Raw genomic sequence first — 19,351 nt, 5'->3', positions numbered from 1 at the left:
ATTGAAGCTAAGTAGCCGAAGTTCGCGGTTCTTTAATCGCTAGCTGTGAAGCGGGGCGCTGGTAGGCTTCGAGGAGAGATCGTTTTTTTGCGTCAAGAACGAATTTGTTGAAGAGTCGATAGGGCTACTTTTTTGCTCATACAGGTTGCCTTGCGGCTGTTGGTAGCATCATCCCAAACAAAAAAGGTTGCCGTCAATACTGATCCAATCATGGACGGGCGTCACCTTTCTTCCCGCATCTTTATCCCTTTTTGAGCCTGTCATTAGTAGCTTTCTTCTCCGTAGCATGTCTTTGCAGTAGTCGTTCTGAAGGAAGATTTTCAACCCCTTTAACTTTTTAACGTTTTTGAAGAGCGCCTGGTTTTCATTGTAATCTTGAAAGTACAAAATTACTGGGCATTTGGGGGCTTTTGCGATGCTGTGAATCCTAGCGACAGAAGAACAGTTGACACCCATTTTTTCCTCGAAAATCTCTTTTATAAACTTGTCACGCAGTACCTCGTACGATTCATTGGGCACTTCATGAATGCCAAATACTACAAGGTTAGAACGCCTGCTACGATCCTCTAAATCAGCAAGTTTCCTTTGAGGATAACTCAGTGCCTTGTGCATGTTATTAATGGCTAAATTGAAACCCCCTCTGTCCACACCTCGGTTTTGCAGTTCTTCCACTTTTTCTTCTAACTGACCAAGACGCGAGTCAAAACTGTTTATAGCTTTTTCGGTTGCCTCGAGGTGATTTTTGATATCAGCGATATCGGTTTGTATTGCGCTTTGGCCTTTCAAGATTTCTTGAAACATTTCTTGTGCTGTGAGTCCTGGATTCGTTTTTATGCCCCCCAGACAAGAAGCTGGCATGCAGAGAAACAATCATAAGCAATGCAAAAACATGTACATTTCAAAAACATCTCGCAAGACAGTGTTCCCTTCCAGCAATTTATAAATTGCTTTAGGTATTCTTTCTTCCCAAGAATTGTTGACAATTGAGTAACCTAGATGGTTTACTTCGGGAAAGTCCAAATAAATGGTTGTGAAAGAATTGCCAAATCACATGTTGAAATGTGTTCCAACGCACTGTTTTTTTTATGGTTTGGTTTCTTTGCTGTTTGTGATCCGACGTACCCGTTATGGCTATCTCATGTACAGAAACAGCGGTGTCTGCGAATAAATAAATAAATAAATAAATAAATAAATAAATAAATAAATAAATAAATAAATAAATAAATAAAGGACCCCTGTTTTGCCAGTCACACAGGTACACCCAGTTTTCAAAAACTACCCCCTAGACTTGAGAGGACAACTCTAATTGTAGCGCAATCGCTCACAAAAGATTGATGCTAGTGGGATTCCCAATCATACTGTAAAACTAGACAGAACAGCAGAGACTTGGGTTGCCGAATAAAGAGAAAACGAAGCTAATGGCGATCGAAATAGAGTGATCGCTTCAAGGAATCTAAGTAGATAGTGTGCTAGTATATTGCACAAGAACTATTTTGGTGTCTGACTGAGTGAGTTCAACTGCAATAAAAGGAAAAATTCCGTGATTGGACCCCACAGTCCAAGGCCGCACTGCAGCAATCTAGCGACTTAACTCGTTCGATCAGCTGCAGCTGCCTTCTAGCGAAAGAGCTGGCGAGGTCTGGCACCCGCTTCTCCCTCGGTGGTTTGTTTAGGGACGATCTCTGCGTTTCTGGCAGAAGCCTACCGCAAATAGTATTAAGAAACATAGGCCAAGCAGATGCAGTCAGTGCGAACTTTTGCGGACGGCTCCGAAGGCAAGGCCTCAAAGTATGCTGTTGGGCCTCGCATCCAAGTGTTGGCTATTACTCCACTAGGGGAATGCACTGCTTAGTGGATATGTACCGCTGTACGATTTATCGGTCGCACATGAATGCCAATAAAATAACTTTATCATCCAGCAGGTAAGGGCTTCGCCGTAAATCGTGGACACTTGTCGGAAATGGGCGGCAAGCGAACATAGTAAAGAGAGCAGAGGGGCAGACGAATACCGCCTACGCTCGTCACACATTTGACGCAGAGCGACGCCACGTGTTACAGTGGGTAGGGATAAAACAAGATAAAAAATGAACAGCAGGATCTTCGCATACCTGACATCATTCCGGCTAGCTCAGTCAACAGGCGAGTGCAAATTGCGGACAGAAACACTGTTTATGTTTCTTTCCACCCCCGCTAGGGAGCAGCTGCACACGTCATTAGAGGCACAAGCTCCAAAAAGTTTTCGCCTCAATCTAGCGTCAAGCCCCAGGGCATTAAGCGTGGAGAAGCAATGGAGCGGGTAGGTAGCGTCATGCATAACTCTTTGCGATATGTGAATGTACTGGTCAGAGAAAAGTAAGTATAGCAAAGACACCGTATTCAAGTCCAGATATTATCCTTACAAATACGTCTGATTTGAATTCTCGATTGGTATTTAAACTTGTTACACCTGCTAAGCGTCTTCGTTACCCTACGGGAAAGCCTTTGCGATCTGTTATATGATATCATCTATAAAATGGTCTTCATACACGTGCCGTCTTATTTATTATGATATATTTTATACGTAATGTCCGCAAACGTAATGTAAAAAGCCATCCAATTTTAATTGCAGTTTGCAAATATATCAATAGTAGGTGTATTCAAAAGGACGTGTTTCAAAATATCGAGCCAGGTGAAATTAACGTTCATCAATTTTCACTGAACAGCTGCACGAAGAATGTGTGGGCTTTGACAAATGGTATACATTGAACTTCCGTTAAGGTTAACGCGAAAAGTCAAAGGAGAAACCGAAGATGATTGAAGGTACGTCGCAACGTATTTCAAAAGCTTTGAAAATTTTTGCCGCAGTTTTTATTTCACATTGACCTTATAGAGGACCGTTCTATATAATGTTCGGAGAAGGAGGAACAAACTTTATTTCAGAGGCGTTCGTTGCGAACTCCGCAATAGACGGAGGTGGTTCCCTCTTAATTCGCGGGAATCCATATGCTGCTCTCGCCACCTGGCATCTGGTGACCATCTGTAGCTGATCCTTCAGGGTGGGGCTGGTCAGCAAGATCCTCCGTCTCTCGTAAAAAAACGTAAAATAAATCATTGGAATTCCTTACTGACAAAAAACTTGCCCGAACTTGGCTGTCACGCTAGCGTTCATAACCAACGAAAGGAATGCCTGCATTGTAAACTTTTGGCACAGAGGTAGACAACTAATGACACTGTTCAACTAACTTGGATCTTTGCCATCCGAAGTTTTGGAATGAAGTTATACTAACAATACCAAAGAAAACGTGCTGTTTTGTCAGCTTTGCTTGAAATAAAACACGAGAACATCAAAAGGTACAATTGATGTTCAAAAGCGAAGCTTTAGTGCCGTCACTGATGCCGTTTCGAGCCAATACGCTCTACAGGAAAGCCACCTTTCTCTGAATATGAAGATAAATAATCGTTGGGGAGCAAAAAAAAAAAAACGCTTTCCATGCCCTGAATCGAACCTCGGTCCTTGGAAGCCAGCGTCTATCCGAATGCTTCATTTTCTCATTTATTTTACGACTGCTCCATTTTGACATGGTAGAAGCGGTTTGGAAAACTCAGACGACAACCAAAAAAGACCGTCACGAGGAGAATGGCGTTGTACTGCGGGCCGTATGGCTTTGAGCCACAAGACGTTTGGCCTAACTTCCTATGCTGACGTTTAGAACGTCAGGCCTAATTTCGCACCTGAAACCGGCACCAGGTAAAAAATTCCCCGCATTTCCCCGAGGGGAAGAATGTGAAAGTGCGAATGCACGAGTTGAATTTGCGTGGTTCGGTAATGTTCGCGAAAGAGAGATCACACACACACACACAACTACAAAGAAAGAAAGATGCATTTATTCACAGACACCTATTTGTGTTGTTGTTGTACTTCATTGCTAGAGCGGATCTCAGCTTTGAAATTTCGTGTCAGTAGTCCTTTAAGCAGGTGCATTAGCCCTTCTCACGCCCGATTCCTGGCCAATCCCCCACGTGGGTATGTGCCATGTCAGCGGCCAGGCAGCGCGCGCCCATCTCCCCCCGTTGCCAAGGAAGACGAGGAGATTCCTGGCCAATCCCCCACGTGGGTATGCTATGCGGACATCGCCGGTGGACGCAGGTTCAGGGTCGCTTAAGAAGTGCATTCGCAGTTAAAATGCTCCCTGAAAGCCAAGCAGCAGATACGCGCCGTACACCCCAAACGCAAACATTGGGCCTACAGAACGCACACCCCAGAGGTGCTGTGGATATTCCAGAAAAGTGGCGCATACCGCCAAAGTAGGACATGCTGGAAGTGTGGGATCGGCCATCCACAGAATCCATCCCTAGAAAACTAGTCTTTCTATTATCACCGTCGTTAGACGGAGGGGTGCGGGATTTTTTTTTAAGATTTCTACTTCATTGCATGGGGTAGCAAGAAATGAATGAGAGTCCAAAGTTTTACTGAAGACGGAATGTTCATTTTGAAGTTACAACTGTTTGCCAAATAATAAAGTGCAAAAAAATCACGTTTAAATAAACAGTACTATTTTTTAATCATTCTACAGAGAAGATAACCCCGCCCTGGGGCGATACCATCCCCCAGGTTCCTAGCGAGCGCCGTCGTTAGGTGCCACCAGGTCTCATTTGGCTTTTGCTGCTGCCCTCCGTTTCACGTGTGGAAGTTTCACCTGGGCTTTCTTCACATGGCACTGGTCCCTGGTAGAACATGCTGCGCGAGTGGATGGGCCAGGCTGGATGCCGGCTTCGATCAAAAATATTTGCTATAACTGTTGACGTTGATGAAGTGGCAAACCGCGTGATGTAAACCAGAGAATAGGATGTGCTGGCTCATCTAGATGTCTTTAGGAAGCCGGGTCACTTAGGCAATAACAGCTGATAGGAAATTCATATATGTCATCCTATTACATTGCAGTAAAGACTTGTGCACTGCCATTTCGCCGTTGTTCCTCGAGTTCCCAATATCTTGCAGCCCTCGCCGATGCCTTCACGTGCGCATGGTCTTTGGTAGGAGCATTAACCTTGTGGGAATTGCCACAAAGCGTTCGTTTCAATCGCCTTTTTACATATGACTCTGTCATGCAGTTTATAAAATCCTTCAGCCTATTTTCTTACTGCTACTACTCAAAAAACAATTCAGGGAAGCTTGCAGTCGCGCGCAAGACTTCAATGGCGAAGTTGTTGTGCGTGATTATTGAAAGACACAAACTTTAGTTTTCCTATCGTTCTGGTGTCGTGGTTGACGTGGGGGGCATGGCAATTCAATGGCCTTATTCTCAACAAGGACAGCGTGAGCTCGTAGTTTTGATCGGTGTCTTCGTACGCGACACTGCAAGCCCGAGCTATCGTGTCTAGCGGATGCTTTACACGCCGAGCCTCTCGAAGTGTGGGCTCTTCCTCAGCCGTGCGAAATCTCCGCGGTCGGGCCAATGTGGAGTCATGAACGAAATACACCACCTTCCACATTCAAGTCGCTGCTCTTCTACGATACAGAGCGCATGCGCATGACGACACACGGATGAACGATTTAGGGGCTTACGCAATGACGTGTATTTCTCGTTTCGAGCAAGTGTTGCCACGATACGGCAAACGCTGGAGTTTTTTTTTTTGCTGCCAATGTTGGCCAATCTTTCTAAATGGGTATGCGGGGCTTGACGAACGTGCGCTCAAGGCACGCCGGGAAAAGTGGAATTTTTCGGCCAATATTATCCACTCTTCCTAAGTCTGTATGCTTAGCTTGGCAGCTTGGCCACAATAATGCAGGATTCGCGAAAGTTTCTCCAATAGTCGTTATAATAGCGTAAATGGAGATAATTGCTCAAACAAAATTCTGAAAAAATAAAAAATAATAAAATATGTAGCATAATTACGAAAAAGGGCGAACCGTGTGACGCCCTGCATTTACACAATAATGCAGATAGAGAGAGAGAACAGACTTTATTGTCATCCCTTTTAAGACGAATGCAACTTGCAGATTTCGCGAAAGTTCCAATTGTAATCCCTATTATAACGTAAATATGCATAATCGCTTGGACGCAATTCTGAAAAAACTGAAAAATAACACAACTCTAAAAAAATACGGAACATGGCAAAATGTACATGGAATTTCCACAATAATGCATATTTCGCCAAAGTTGCACCTGTACTCGTTATAGTAGCGCAAATGAAGATAATTGGGCTAACAAATTTTTTTGAAACTGAAAAAAGTAGGAAAAATGTAAAACAATAACGGAAATGGCGAACCGTGTAGCGCCCTGCATTTCTACAATAATTCATATTTCGCGAAAGTTCCACTTCTAATTTTATATTAGCGTAAATGAAAATAATTGGTCGGAGAGGATTTAGAAAAACCAAGACATTTGGCTGGAAAAAGCTCACAGTTAAGACAAGTGGCGTAAGAATAATAAGCATTAGTAGAGAATTCTCTGAATTTTTGTTGAATTTTTTTTCATGACGCTCCTTATTATCACTGCTGAGCACCCTACGCACTGCTGATACCGCAAGTTTTTGCTTCGAGGATGCTGTACGTGGTTTACCGGTTGAAAGAAAAACTATAGGCATTCTTTCCATTCCATATTTTTCGTAAATTCTTCTTCGAGTTTGGTCAAACGTTCTACAATGGGCGATATTTCAATTTGCCTAACACATTTGTGCACTGGCATAAACTTTGCCCGAAAAGTGATCATCATGTTTCTACTGTGTGGTTTCTGACCCCGCTGCACCAGACTGTGTTTGTGTAGCTTTCATCGTAAAAGCAGAGTAATATGGGCCACTCCAAATACTTAGTTGACAACTTCATGTTTTTAAGTTTCCTGAACCATCGGAATGTTTGTTTGACTACGAATAATGTTGATTCCAGAGACCCAAAAATGGCCGCTTTTTCTTATCGGGTGGAGCTCTGCTTCTGCATCTTCTTTTGGGAAATAAAAAGGCACGAGCTAGTTGCTGAATATCCATCATTGAAAACTAAGCGCAAACCTAAACACGGACAAGAAACGGAGGCGACACCAGCCCTTTGCTCTCGTTCTCTTTCTTTTCCATGTATCAGTTTGCGTTTAGTTTTCAATGACAAATTAGGAAAAGACTCGACTTTAATAAGTAATGCGACGAAGCGGGCGGCGTGATTGTAGCATCATGGCCGTTATAGCATGTAATCAATGTTTCTAACCAAATGGTTTTGAAAATATTTTTAAAACTTTTAGGGGCGAATCTCCTTAAGTCATGGGTATGTCCATCCCTTGTGTCTCGTGGTACGTGACCGCCGCATGCTTTCGGAGATGTCGCAAAGTGGGCCGCGTTGCACGCGCAAGAACCGGCTGCAACCGGCAGCGCAAACCCGGCACCGGGAGCGCGAGCTTGTCTGTGTTCGCCAACGGAGGCGCGAGCGCACGTGCACTGCGAGGGGGAGATCACGCAAGAGACCACGCCACGAACGCAGGCAGTTGTTCTCGGAGATCGAACGAGACGCAAGGACCTTTGCTCGTTTCCTCTCGTCTTGTTCGGGCACAAGTTCGCCCTAAATAAAAGTTCTTTCTTTACCGTTGTGTCCCATCCTACGTGACAAATTGTGGTGAAGGTGCGGGGTAGTCCTCGATGGCGCGGGGTCTTTCACCAGGTCTGGGCCAGGGAGCATTGACTCCGAAAATAAAAGTTGGTTTGTACAATGTACGCACACAGTCTTACGTCTTTCTTAATGATGTAATGGGCGAACTTTCACGGGAGAGTTACGGTTACCGATGATCTCCCCCTTTCGAGCTTCGCCCCACATATCATCATTCATTCCATGGATATGGCGTGATTTTTTATTCCTTCTGATTAAGCACGAGCGCGAGCCCAAAAACCCCGCGCACTTCTTTCTCATCTTTTTCAAAGTAACCATGCACGCGCCCTTTCCCGCGATCGAGAATCAACGGAAACTGCGTTCAGAAATGTAAGTCCTGGCTACCCTGTGATTTACTTTACCGCTCGGAGAAACAAAACCTTTTGGCCTGAGCGGAAGGGCTACACCCCTCCCCCCCCCCCACCCACCACGAACACCATTTATCTAATCATGGAGTGCTATATACGTGCTAAAAACCCGTTTTGCACTGTATTTAACGGAGCGCTACGAAAACACTTCCAGCTTCACGAATCCCCAAAACAGCTTTCTTTATACCCATGGACGAAATCACAGTATGGTAAACATGTTTTCAGGAATGCCTAAAGTTTGAACTTCACAGCAGACACGCTATCGTTTGGACGAACACACGTGTGTAACAATCACGCTAGAGATATTCTGAGCGGTTCTCTGATGATAAATTCCAAGAAACGTATTCAATCTGTCGGAGAGTGAATTTGCGATCTTTTTGTCCAAGGACAAAGCGTGCCGCACCATCACCGGCATTTAAACTGCGTTATGATACGAGCGTACAGCTTTTTCTTATTGTTGGGCCAACTTTTCCAACTAAAATGTCTCAGTTTAGAGCTGTGAAAAATAATATTTTGAGAAGCAGAGGTACTTTCTTGAACGGTTATCGGAAAGGAGCATGATTGCGAAGACTTGGGTGTTTTGCTTCAAAACTTGTTTTATTGAGGAACACTGTGTCTATGATATCAAAATAGATTGCGGTATAATCCACCAGAACACCTGAACACTGCCTTCAATACCACAAATAACCTGCCAAGTATTGTGGTGTTGAAATTTTATTACTTTAACAATACGTACCTTGTTACATACGCGTTAGGAAATTTCTTATCATTGGATTGTGGCTGTGAATGAAGCTCAGGTAAATGAAACTCAGGTAAAGGAGGCAATGGAGGAATGCAATGGACCGGATGCTGTTATCGAAGATGGGATTTTAAAATCTGCGGTCATGGACCTGGAGATACCTGACGTCGACTTTGCCACGTTCTTCAGGGAGGCCTGTGAAAAGAACTCTGGAGACACGGCTCTTGTGAGTATTCCATGAGCAACAGCAATCCTATGGTGATGGGATTTTCACAGGTTTTTACGAAATACAGAAACTTGCGTTTTCAATGTAACCTTTCTCTCTCTGCACCTAAAATAACCTTCCAGAAACTTTTCGTTGTTACTTACGCTATACAACCTTTTATTTCCCATTTCCTGCAGATATGCCGCGAGCGACAAAAACTTATGTAAAAGCGCTTCGCTCAAAAGACCATCTTTTACAAATGTACCGCGTCCGCATTATGGCAAAAGTTGTTAGAGTTTTTGACGCGTTTTCTCCGTCGTTATAATCTTTGCGCACACTCGCAAGAATTTAGAAATCTATTTTGTAGGTATTTTACCATGTTCAAATTTCCATTTAGGCCTATTCGGTCTCAATCTACACCCCGCCAAGTGACCATGTGCGCTGGAAAGTGTACAGGACTTCTGAAAACCTGGCATTCTTTTATTCATTTGCTTAAATCTGTCATTGCGTGTATCAAGTGTTATGTAGCGAATGCCTGAATTTAAAATTACAGCCTCTAGCAATATGATCCTGTGAGTGGGTAGTATTTTGAGTCTATTTACATGCAATTGGTGGCAGTAATTTCTAAATGGCTACGTTTTTTGGCATGCTTACAATTGAAACGCGCCGGTCATTGATTTTGATTGATTATAGGGTTTAACGCGCCGACGCAACGCTGGCGATGAGGCGCGCCGTATTGGAGGGCTTCGAATTAATTTTACTACACGGGAATCTTTAAAGGGCGCCGGAATCTCGTACACACCACGTTCTTCCTTTTCGCATCAATCAACGCGCCCCTGAATCATGAACCCCTAAAGCATTCTGTGATTCAGGATTCCGAACTTTAGTAAGCCTGCAAATAAATTACTCATTTCACCATTTATTGTTAAATAAAGGCTTGCAAGTATTAGAAAACATTTCATTTAGTAGCTTAAAGCTTTTTGTATTGTGAAGCCATATTTTCATCGTGCACGATATTCTTACCTAAGCATTACACGTCTATTGTGAAGTGCGGAGGCCATGCAGTGGTGCTTATTTCTTTCCCATGTGGCTGTATTTGAAATTCGGTCGAGGAAAACATCGTATTAAGAATAATAAAGCTTGTAAAACGCCGGCTGGCACACCAGTTATCCCAGTGGGATACCGACTGCACTTGCAGGTACTGTATCTGATGATTAATATTCGGATTCTTATGGCACAAGGCCGACTGAGGGCAAAAAGCGCAAAACGATATTTATTTTTTCAAAGTTATATGCCTATACTTCAAACCCAACAGTAATAATAAACGTAAAGTGAAAGAAAAAGCGAAGAATATGACTAGCGTTTAGGGACAGCTAGTAAAGATGCATGATATGAAATGAGTTAAAATTTGTCGTCGGTGAGAAATTTAAAAACGCGTTTGATGGAAAACATTAGCTCATCTTACAAAAATTATATTGTGTGTTGGAGAATATGTTGTGTGTCTAGTTGTGTTGCGTGTGTCTAGTTGTGTTGAGAATATATTGTGTTACGCGTGGTGTCGAGTGCCTTGGATGTAATTAAGATGTGAACTACGGATAGGGCCTATTCGCACCAGCTACGCTGGGGTCTTGAAGATCGCGTGAGCCGATACGAGTGCATTGCATGTGTGCGCTCCCTTCGTAGCCTAGTAAAGGCGACTTAGGCGTATATGCTGCGTATAGCAGTGGTGTATGGCCCCAAGTGTATTTTTATTACGTTTAATTATTCGTCAGTCTGTTAACTCCATTTTGTTTGCCATGTTTTACGCAGGTGTTGTCCGATGTGTGGCTTGAGGTAAGGGAAGGGTAGCGTCATTATGTATACTGTGTTTCTGCGTGCAGCAGTAGCGGCCCTCTCTCAGGCCGATGGGTTGCCAGCAATCTAAGAGTGTCCCGGTACCCAGCATAGGACCAGATCATGTTGTTGTGCATACAAAGATATGATGGCGTTAAAAACTAGATGAACTACGTGGAATTTTGTGAGCTTGTGCGATGAAAGTGCACGAACCACACTTACAGAATCAATATAGATGATTGACTTGTTAATTTGGTATTGATGAACTTATTGTACAATGAGTAAAATGTCATATGCGTTTGCTGAGAAAATGGTGCTGTGTACGGTCATCGTTCCGCACGCGTTAGAGTTCCGGCCAAGGGCAACACAATTCACCATAGTGGAAGTTTTAGAAGCATCACTGTAAAATTCTGCACATGGGTATTCAAACTGCAGCAACAGAAAGTACAGCGATATTGCAGTTCTTGGTAGCCTAATTTTACCAAATTTTTTAAAAGATAGATCACAAGACACACAGCGAACTTGCAAAGGCGGTAAAATATCGGAGAAAGGTGATCTGTACACATCTAAAAAGGACAAATTGAAATCCGAAGCTTCTTCTCTCACTCTGCGAAAAAGGGCAGAGGAACGGACAGGGGACTTACAAATAGCGGGGATGTGGACATATAATTAAGCACAGGTTTAAAAGGATGGTCAATTATTGAACAAATTTTAAAAGCATAAAGCAAGTCCACGTACGTCTACTGGTCCTCAAGGCACCACCTGTTTCATTCAGCATATAGATTTTGGACTGGGCTAGTGTGGAAAGCACCATACGCTAGGCGAAGCCCTAAATGTAGCGCTGGATCGAGCATTCTTAATCCTGTTTTTCTCCCTTACCTATCCAAGGCACAACCGTAGATACAACCACAGGATCTAAGAATATTTATTGTTTCCAGACATGTCTGCTTAAGTTGCTTGATTTGAGGAATGAATGCGAGTTTGTCATCAAACGCAACACCTAGGAACTTGCGCTGCTATTTCACGGAAATTGAAACGCCTTTGAGAGTAATTTAAGGTACGAATGGATACCACGCTTCCTGGAGAACAGCAACGCAAGAGCTCTTTCGTATATTTAGTTCGAACCCATGCTTTTCTGCCGAACCGGTACCTTTTGACACCAAGCTGGACCTGTCATTCACATATTGACATATTACATGATTTACAAGATGTCTAAACATCGTCTACATACATTGAATAAGAAATTGTACGTGGCAATGCCTCTCTAGGAAAGTTTATCTTAACTTTGAAAAGAGTGCAGCTTAATGCTCCACCTTCTGGCGCGCCGTTTTCTTGCACCCTTAAGAGTGCAGTAATGACTCAAACGCGAAACCTTGTCTCGGACAAGTAAACTAGCATGGGTGTTTAACATCTTGCCAGAAACACTGATTGGCTTCAGGTCACTAAGTATGCCGTAACGCCAAGCGGTCTCGTAGGCTATCTCGACGTCGAAACACACCGTAAGGCAAAACTGGTTACGCACGAAGGCATCCTGTATACACGATTCCCGTGCTAGTTGGTTTTTCGTGGATTACCCCGCTCTGAATTCTTCCTGGCCGCTATGAAGAAGATTATTTTACCCAAGAAAGTACATGAGCCTTTGGTTTATAATCTTCTCGAGAAGCTTACACAGACAGCTGGTCAGGGCAATGAGTCGATAGGTGGCGGGAGAGGAAAGGGTCGTTTTCCTTTTTCAGGAACGCTACAGTGATAGCCTCCTCCCAAGACCTTGGAATGTACCCCGGAAGTCATATGTTATTGTATGACGTAGGAGTGTTTCAGGTGTATCTGCGTGTACGTGTTCTATCATAATATCTGTTATGTTGCCTGTACCTGGAGCTGAAGGCTTACAAGTGTTCAGACAAGACTTTAGCCCATGAAACGAAAACAGGGGGTCGGGAGAAGTGTTCGATTGTAAATTGCGATTGATCTCAAATTAGCATAAATTGCGATTATACGTTTAGAGAATGAACGATGTGCCCTCTGAATACAGGAGGTCACTTTGATATTGGTAGGAATGGTGCGGCAAATCACAGGAGTTCCAATGAAAATGCAGATGTTCACGTAGTTCCGCAGCATGCCAAAATACGGAATCACAACCACACGAGCTAGAAAACTGCGCCAACGTGCATACAAATTTCTGGCACTACACTAGCCTACTACTAAAGAGACCCTTCCTCTTGCGCCTGTTACGTCTGCTTATTGTTTTGTTCTTTTTCGCGCTATAAGAGGCCACAGATGAGACACACCAACTAGCGCTTATCCACACTGTTCTACTACTAACGGACGTATGTTCGTAGAGCCATAGCCCTTTTGACTCCTGCGTAAATGACTAAGAAACGAAGCAGAGTGCGACACTTGCACTCTAATGAGAAGTATATAGAGAAAAAAAGTTGTTGCCAAGAGGCACCCCTGTGCAACTTTGGAACGCCGATTGTCACCGACTTGCGTGTTATGGTGGATTTATATTGTCGCTCGCTCAGATGAGGGCAGCCCTCGTTGAGCTGGTGCGCCTGACTAGCCATAAAAGATTCCGAAGGGCAGCCAGCGGGAACATTGCTACACGCACATATCAGAACAGAGGAGACCAAGTCCACGCTGTTGACATCGACGAACCTGCAAGCGTGCTCAAACTTGACAGTCCGCGTTCGTTAGCACTGACAAGGCAGACGGGTCTCTGACAGCGGATGGGCGCTTCAGAAGTTTTGGGCTCGTTGTTTTCCGGTCCAGCCTTGTAGGCTGGTATTCCAACACGAGTCATTCGTGCTTGGAGCCTAATAAACGCTGTATCAGAATTACATTGTCCAATTGAAGCTCAAGAGATTTGACAAGGGTACCTTTTTAGGCGCCGTAAACCAATGACTATGCCCGCGCTAAAAATTACAACTGTTCAAATAACGAGAAAATTTGTTATGCTCTCTGCTGCAGTTAAATGCCTTCTTGAGTCAGCATATCAATTCACAATGTTAGGTAACTTCCGCTGTTGAATTAGTGCTTAGGCGAGGTCGTGAAACAGCATATCACAGTAGAAAATTTCAATTTTTTATTGGAAATCTTAAAGTTTATAACGCATCGTTGGCTTCAAAAGAAGCGTTAACGGTATTATAAACTTTCAATCATTTGACTAAAGCAAACTTTGATGTTGTGTTTGAGGCGTCTCCTCTTAGAAGGAGAAAAGACTGTGTATTTTTTAACCCCGAGGTTTGGCATGTATAGGCCTATATTGCTCCTTGTTCAACAGCTGAATTGTGGGTTAATACTTGATCACATTTTAATACACAAGAAGGCAAAAGAAAGGACTTGGGGACAGCGCTTCACCAAAAAGACACATAAATCAGAGCATTCTTCGTATATTCAGGCGCCAAACAAACACAGAAAAGAGAAAGTTGAAGGACGAGCACTTCCTCTTCTTTGTTGTATTTGTAGCCCAAAAAACAGAATGTTTCCACTTGTACCAACTCTTTGTGAGCAGTTGAGCCATCCGAACACACAGCGTTAACGATCAAAACAACAACCCGCACCCATTAACATCTGCGAGATGATGTCTTAGACTAGATATGACGCTCAACTAACCGGAGGTAATGCTCATTTCACAAAGGTGTGTAATCTAGTCGTTGGGACCGTGCTCTACCACCGCACCGCATGATTTATGCCTAAGAAGTTTATAGCGGCGACGCGCCCTAAGAGTGTTGCGACGGGAGCCAAACCATGCACTGGAATAGCTGCCATTCTCCTCACTTTTACCCAATATCCATCGTTGAAACAAATTGTTTCTAACGGCGTAAACTTTTGCAGCAATATTGCAAGTATAACGTTTCACAATGCCCAAGCAATAGCATTCTGTGTACGAGACCATTAAATGATAATAAACTAATTACTGAACAAAAAATACTGTTCATGCACCCAAAGCGTTTTTCTAGAGGTGTGGTCGAAACCGGCTGTGGCGACTCCTATCAGAACCATCGAAGCCTAAAAAGACGAGAGTCGGCCGTTATACTAGATGTTCGCCAGCTTGGGAAGACTAAAGTGCACTTGCAATACTTGATACGACGTCCACAACCAGAATCGTTCGCAACCACTTCGAGTTGTGTAAGGTGAAACCTTGACCCCACCCACACCATAGAGTTTCATACTAATATATACTAGAGGGAAATCTGGCGCCACTGTCTAGGGGAGCCGCGCTTCAGCGAGCGTGCCGTCGTGTACCGGGCAGGCACGTTCTACTTGTCCTTGGCATGGCTCACGAACAGTCTGAAAAGTTGGCTTTGGCTGCAAAAATGCAACAATATTACTGAAGAAAATAATCGAATTTGTTCTGTTATTATAAAATTAAAGCTTCAGAAAGATTTATTTGTAAGGGATTTAGAAAAACAGCGCTAAAACGGGACAAAAGAACGTGACAAGACTGGGTGCTCAGTGCCCAGTCTTGTGACAGAACGTGACAGACTGGGCACTCAGCGCCCAGTCTTGTCACGTTCTTTTGTCCCGTTTTAGCGCTGTTTTTCTATATTCAGTTATATACCAACAAGCCCGCACCAACACACTTTGTCAGGGATTATTTAGAAGCTTCATAGAAGTTGAACAAAAAAACAATGTTACCCCTTTTGGCTTCGAGACGAAAAACAAGCCATGTGGCTAACCAAGCAAAGAAGGCGAGGAACGTCGCTAGCTGCAATGGCGTCGCTTACGGCGGCCCGCGAATGCAGCGCCAGATTTCCCTCTAGTATATATTAGTAATAAACTCTATGACCCACACACTCGTCTGTTATTGTCCCCATCACGGTGGGCACAAACCGTAGCATTGCCCCTACCCGACGCGTAATCTGAATGTGCAGAAGTCATGATGGGCTGCACTATGCCGACGCAACGCTGTTTGAACCATGCTCAAGAACAGTGGTGACAAAAGGAGGGATGCCAACTGCCACGTTAGAGTCACCCACCTACAGAGCATGCACAAGAGAATGCATCAGTGTTTTCATAGTAATTGACCACGGGGGATTAATAGCTGCGAGACGTCTTTATTGCTGCATAAACAGTTCATGCCGGATATCAAGAGTACCATTGAGTTCCTGGATGTTTTTCTCGACACCCAAGATTTTTAGATTCACCGTGCGGTTGTCATTGTGCGATGGTTCTAGCGCGCCGGGGCAGTTTCCTACCAGACGATGAAGCAATTTTCGAACGGGTGCAGTCCCGTTCACTTTACTGAGTACTCTCATGTGCCCTCTTGAAACATCGCCGCCAAAAAATGGAGGCTTTATCATTGTAGCTTGAATACAAAGAGACAAGTAACACACATGCCCCAAACGATTTGGAATGAAAAAGATGTAAGAGGGTAAGATAGATAGTTTAGATAGTTTATTTATATTTTATATTTTTATTCATAATTTATAGATAGATACCTTAGTTTCGAGTACCCTCAAGGTCACCCGGGACGTTACACAGGGGAGTGGGAATGAAATGTACCCTGAAAAAACACAGCATGGCATGCGAACATCAGACAACGTCCAAAAAGAATCAGGAAAATTTATAAGGTATTACACAATATCAACACTTCCGGACGACTGGTGTACGAAAAATCAGACAAAGACGCAACTAAGGCGGCTTTGAATTACTTGGTATTTTATATTCTTACTAAAGGTTAGGGAAGGTGACAGCAGTCATTCACCATGCGCGATAAAAATGAGTGATAAAATGCGCTTGTTTGGCAAGGGAACGGAGCAACTGTGAGCCGATGATCAATCCGGCGTGATGTGTAAGATGGTGCCGGCAAAAGAAAATCGTAAAGATGCGTGTGAAAAACAAATGTGAACAAACAGAATTGGAGGATCTTGCGGCGAAACGACAGATTAGGAAGAAGCAATGTTTATCATAGTAGACACACTAGCTGTTCCTGATATGCAATTGAAATCTAATATGCAACCGAAAGTTGGATGTACATACCGCTGAATCATGCTGACTTGATACTTAAACAGAACAGAAACAACACACAGACAGGACGATGAATCGTCCTGCGGATCGGGCTGTTCTTGTATGTTCCTTTTCAGTTTAAGTCCACAATTAGCACTATTAAGCCGTAGGAAAAAGATAGAAACGAAAATTACAAGCGTTTCCGTATATCCAAATTAATTTTTTCTTCTTGGTTCTCTCAGAAAGTTACCGCCGCTGATGTGAGTCTTGGGGTTCCCTCCAGCGGCACTCGCTTCTACTTTTTGAAACATACAAGGCACATGTAATAGACCCTGTTTTCCCACGGCAAGAGTGCTTTAAACAAAGGGTTTCCTGTGATGAGTGGTGAAGCCCACATGTGCCAATAATTTGCGGTAGCTGCCCAAACACAACAAGTAGAGCTAATTTGTGTACGCTTGTATACAAGTTTCTGGGATTTGGCACGGCTAATTTGTGTAAAATGTACACGCTTGTAGGACGTACCGGATACACCTCTCACTAACTCCAACGCTGTCGCATAGCCCGTGCGCTGCTCAAGGCTTTTTATTTTGTCCCGAAATATACGTCCGGATGGTGGAGGCCCACATCAAAGCCACATTCAGAAGGAAGCTCGGGGAGAGGAGCACCATTGTATAGCAAGCTAGGTGACCAAGGTTTTGAACGTGCCGCATTGCGGAAATACTATCGTGCTCCGTCCAGTTTGGGGTGGCAGATTACAAGAAGAGGTAACCGTTTGGCTGTTTTCTTCAAAAAAATTTCTTATTATCTTTTCTGCCATATTTCCGGGTAAATAGCATACCAGAATTTAGTGCATATTTTTCACAGGAAGAGAGCGGCGTTTCACCTTGACATGGACGCTAAGGAAACGTCTGTTATTCATCATTCTTGCATCCCACAGAATACAGGCGGATCAGGTGTGCACATCACCAAAATATTTTAAACTAAAATGCGGCAGTCCTTGCCAAGAACGCGACTTTGTCGAAATGTACTGTAGCCCGTGGGCGTTAAATAGGCTGACTTGTTTGTGGAATGCCTTTGGAATAGTGACTCTTCTACTTTCCCAACGGTATTGTGTGTAAAGCCGTAACTCTTCTGTAAACGATGTTGGCGAGGAGTGTGCTCTTTTGAAATGTTGACGTCTCCAACATCAAAAGACACAGTGGTAGACGGCATGCAAAACGTTGCCTCCTGTTCAACAAAAACAGACATTTTTTCAGACGTTGCTTTTGCTTTGTCACTACATTGTAGTGTGGCAATATTTTATTAAAAGGCGTATTTTATAGTGAAGTAGATAAAAATACGGTAATATGACTACTAGTAGAAGGCTACGTCATCCTACTGGAAGTGACCATTGCTTAAAAACGGTTTAATTCAAGCAATGATGTTCCCTTTATTCCCTCGCTTCACCAATCAGGGAAAGTGTCACCCGCGAGACGCCGGGCCTGCTAGGCCAACCCGCTGTTGTTGCTTCCTTATATCATAGTGGGTGCTCGAGTGTCTGAATAGGGTCGTCACAATTGATGAGTTTCTTTTGTATCAGTCATAAACTTTCTACGTGGTTTGCCATGATGCAGCAAGAAATAACAACGTGGCATGGCGGTACCCATTGAGTAATTCCTTGTCCTTCACAACGGTTCTCGACATTTTCTACTGCCAATAGACGGACGGCGCTACAGGACAAAGCTACACTTATGCCCATCTATTGGACGTTTGGGAACGCGTGGCTGGAGGATTCCAAAAACTTGGGCTTCAAGCTGGGGACACGGTGGCATTTGCCGCGGTCAACAGCATCGATCTTGTGACTGCCATGGTCGGAGCTATGTTCGCCGGGGCGAAGATTGCTTGCGTTAAGGCCACGCTGAAACAAAGTAAGTGCTCGCCTCACTGGCGCAACACCAAGAATTGAAGTACGAATTGTTTTGTTTCAATAGGTCAAAAATTTCATCGAAACTATTTTGAATACACGAGTGAAATCGGAGAATTATAGTTAGAACCCAATCACGTGATCTACGTATGAAGCTATACAGACAGCTAATTACGCTTAGAAATAAAAGACTACATTCATATTAGTTTTAAACAAAAACACAAGATCAGTGACAGCTGGCGCGCAGCGTGATACGTGGGCCCCTGGGCGACAGATAAAACATTTTATTTGGTTCCTATCGACCCTTATGAATGACTGCTTAAAAGGAAAATTTTGAAAGCGGCCTACACTTTATTGTTGTTGGTTCATAGGACACGGTGTCTAGTCTAGAAAACGTCAATTTTATACGTGTGGCTTGTAATGCGGCCGCAAGTATGGACCAATGTAGGAGGGCCATATCTATTGCAAAATCGTTACTTTACTATGTGCGACGAAAATACTACGTCTATTGCACATAAATCGATCTATCGCTAAAAAAATAGTTGTATTATATGCTCGGAATCATGCCAATGTACTCATAGAAGCTCAGATAAGCAATGAACCCATTAGGGTACCTATGATGAGCAGGCTTGGCGGCGGGTGAGCTCGAACAAAGTTCATCCGCGTTGTGACGCCATCAGAAAATTCCTGGACATTCACAACTCGAGAAATTCAAAGGATAAGACTCAGCTACGTGACCAAGACAAAC

At 43.6% G+C, this 19,351-nt stretch overlaps 1 protein-coding gene across 1 annotated transcript in view; it reads left to right on the top strand.

Annotated features, from left to right (window-relative positions):
- The first annotated feature begins 2,144 nt into the window (after positions 1–2,144).
- The window catches only part of LOC144157746 (uncharacterized), a 46,786-nt gene continuing 29,579 nt past the window's right edge, over positions 2,145–19,351 (top strand). Inside the window, exons 1-3 of the mRNA XM_077688518.1 lie at positions 2,145–2,296; positions 8,787–8,939; positions 18,400–18,607. Coding sequence (XP_077544644.1) covers positions 2,288–2,296; positions 8,787–8,939; positions 18,400–18,607 — 370 coding nt within the window. The 5' untranslated portion in view covers positions 2,145–2,287. The remainder of the gene's footprint in view (positions 2,297–8,786; positions 8,940–18,399; positions 18,608–19,351) is intronic.

Source organism: Haemaphysalis longicornis, unplaced genomic scaffold (assembly GCF_048455015.1).
Source record: "Haemaphysalis longicornis isolate Haplotype H1 unplaced genomic scaffold, Haemaphysalis longicornis Haplotype H1 scaffold_10, whole genome shotgun sequence".
Taxonomy (NCBI): domain Eukaryota; kingdom Metazoa; phylum Arthropoda; class Arachnida; order Ixodida; family Ixodidae; genus Haemaphysalis; species Haemaphysalis longicornis.
Note: the sequence above shows the minus strand (reverse complement) of the source record. Positions and strands in the feature narration are given on the sequence as shown.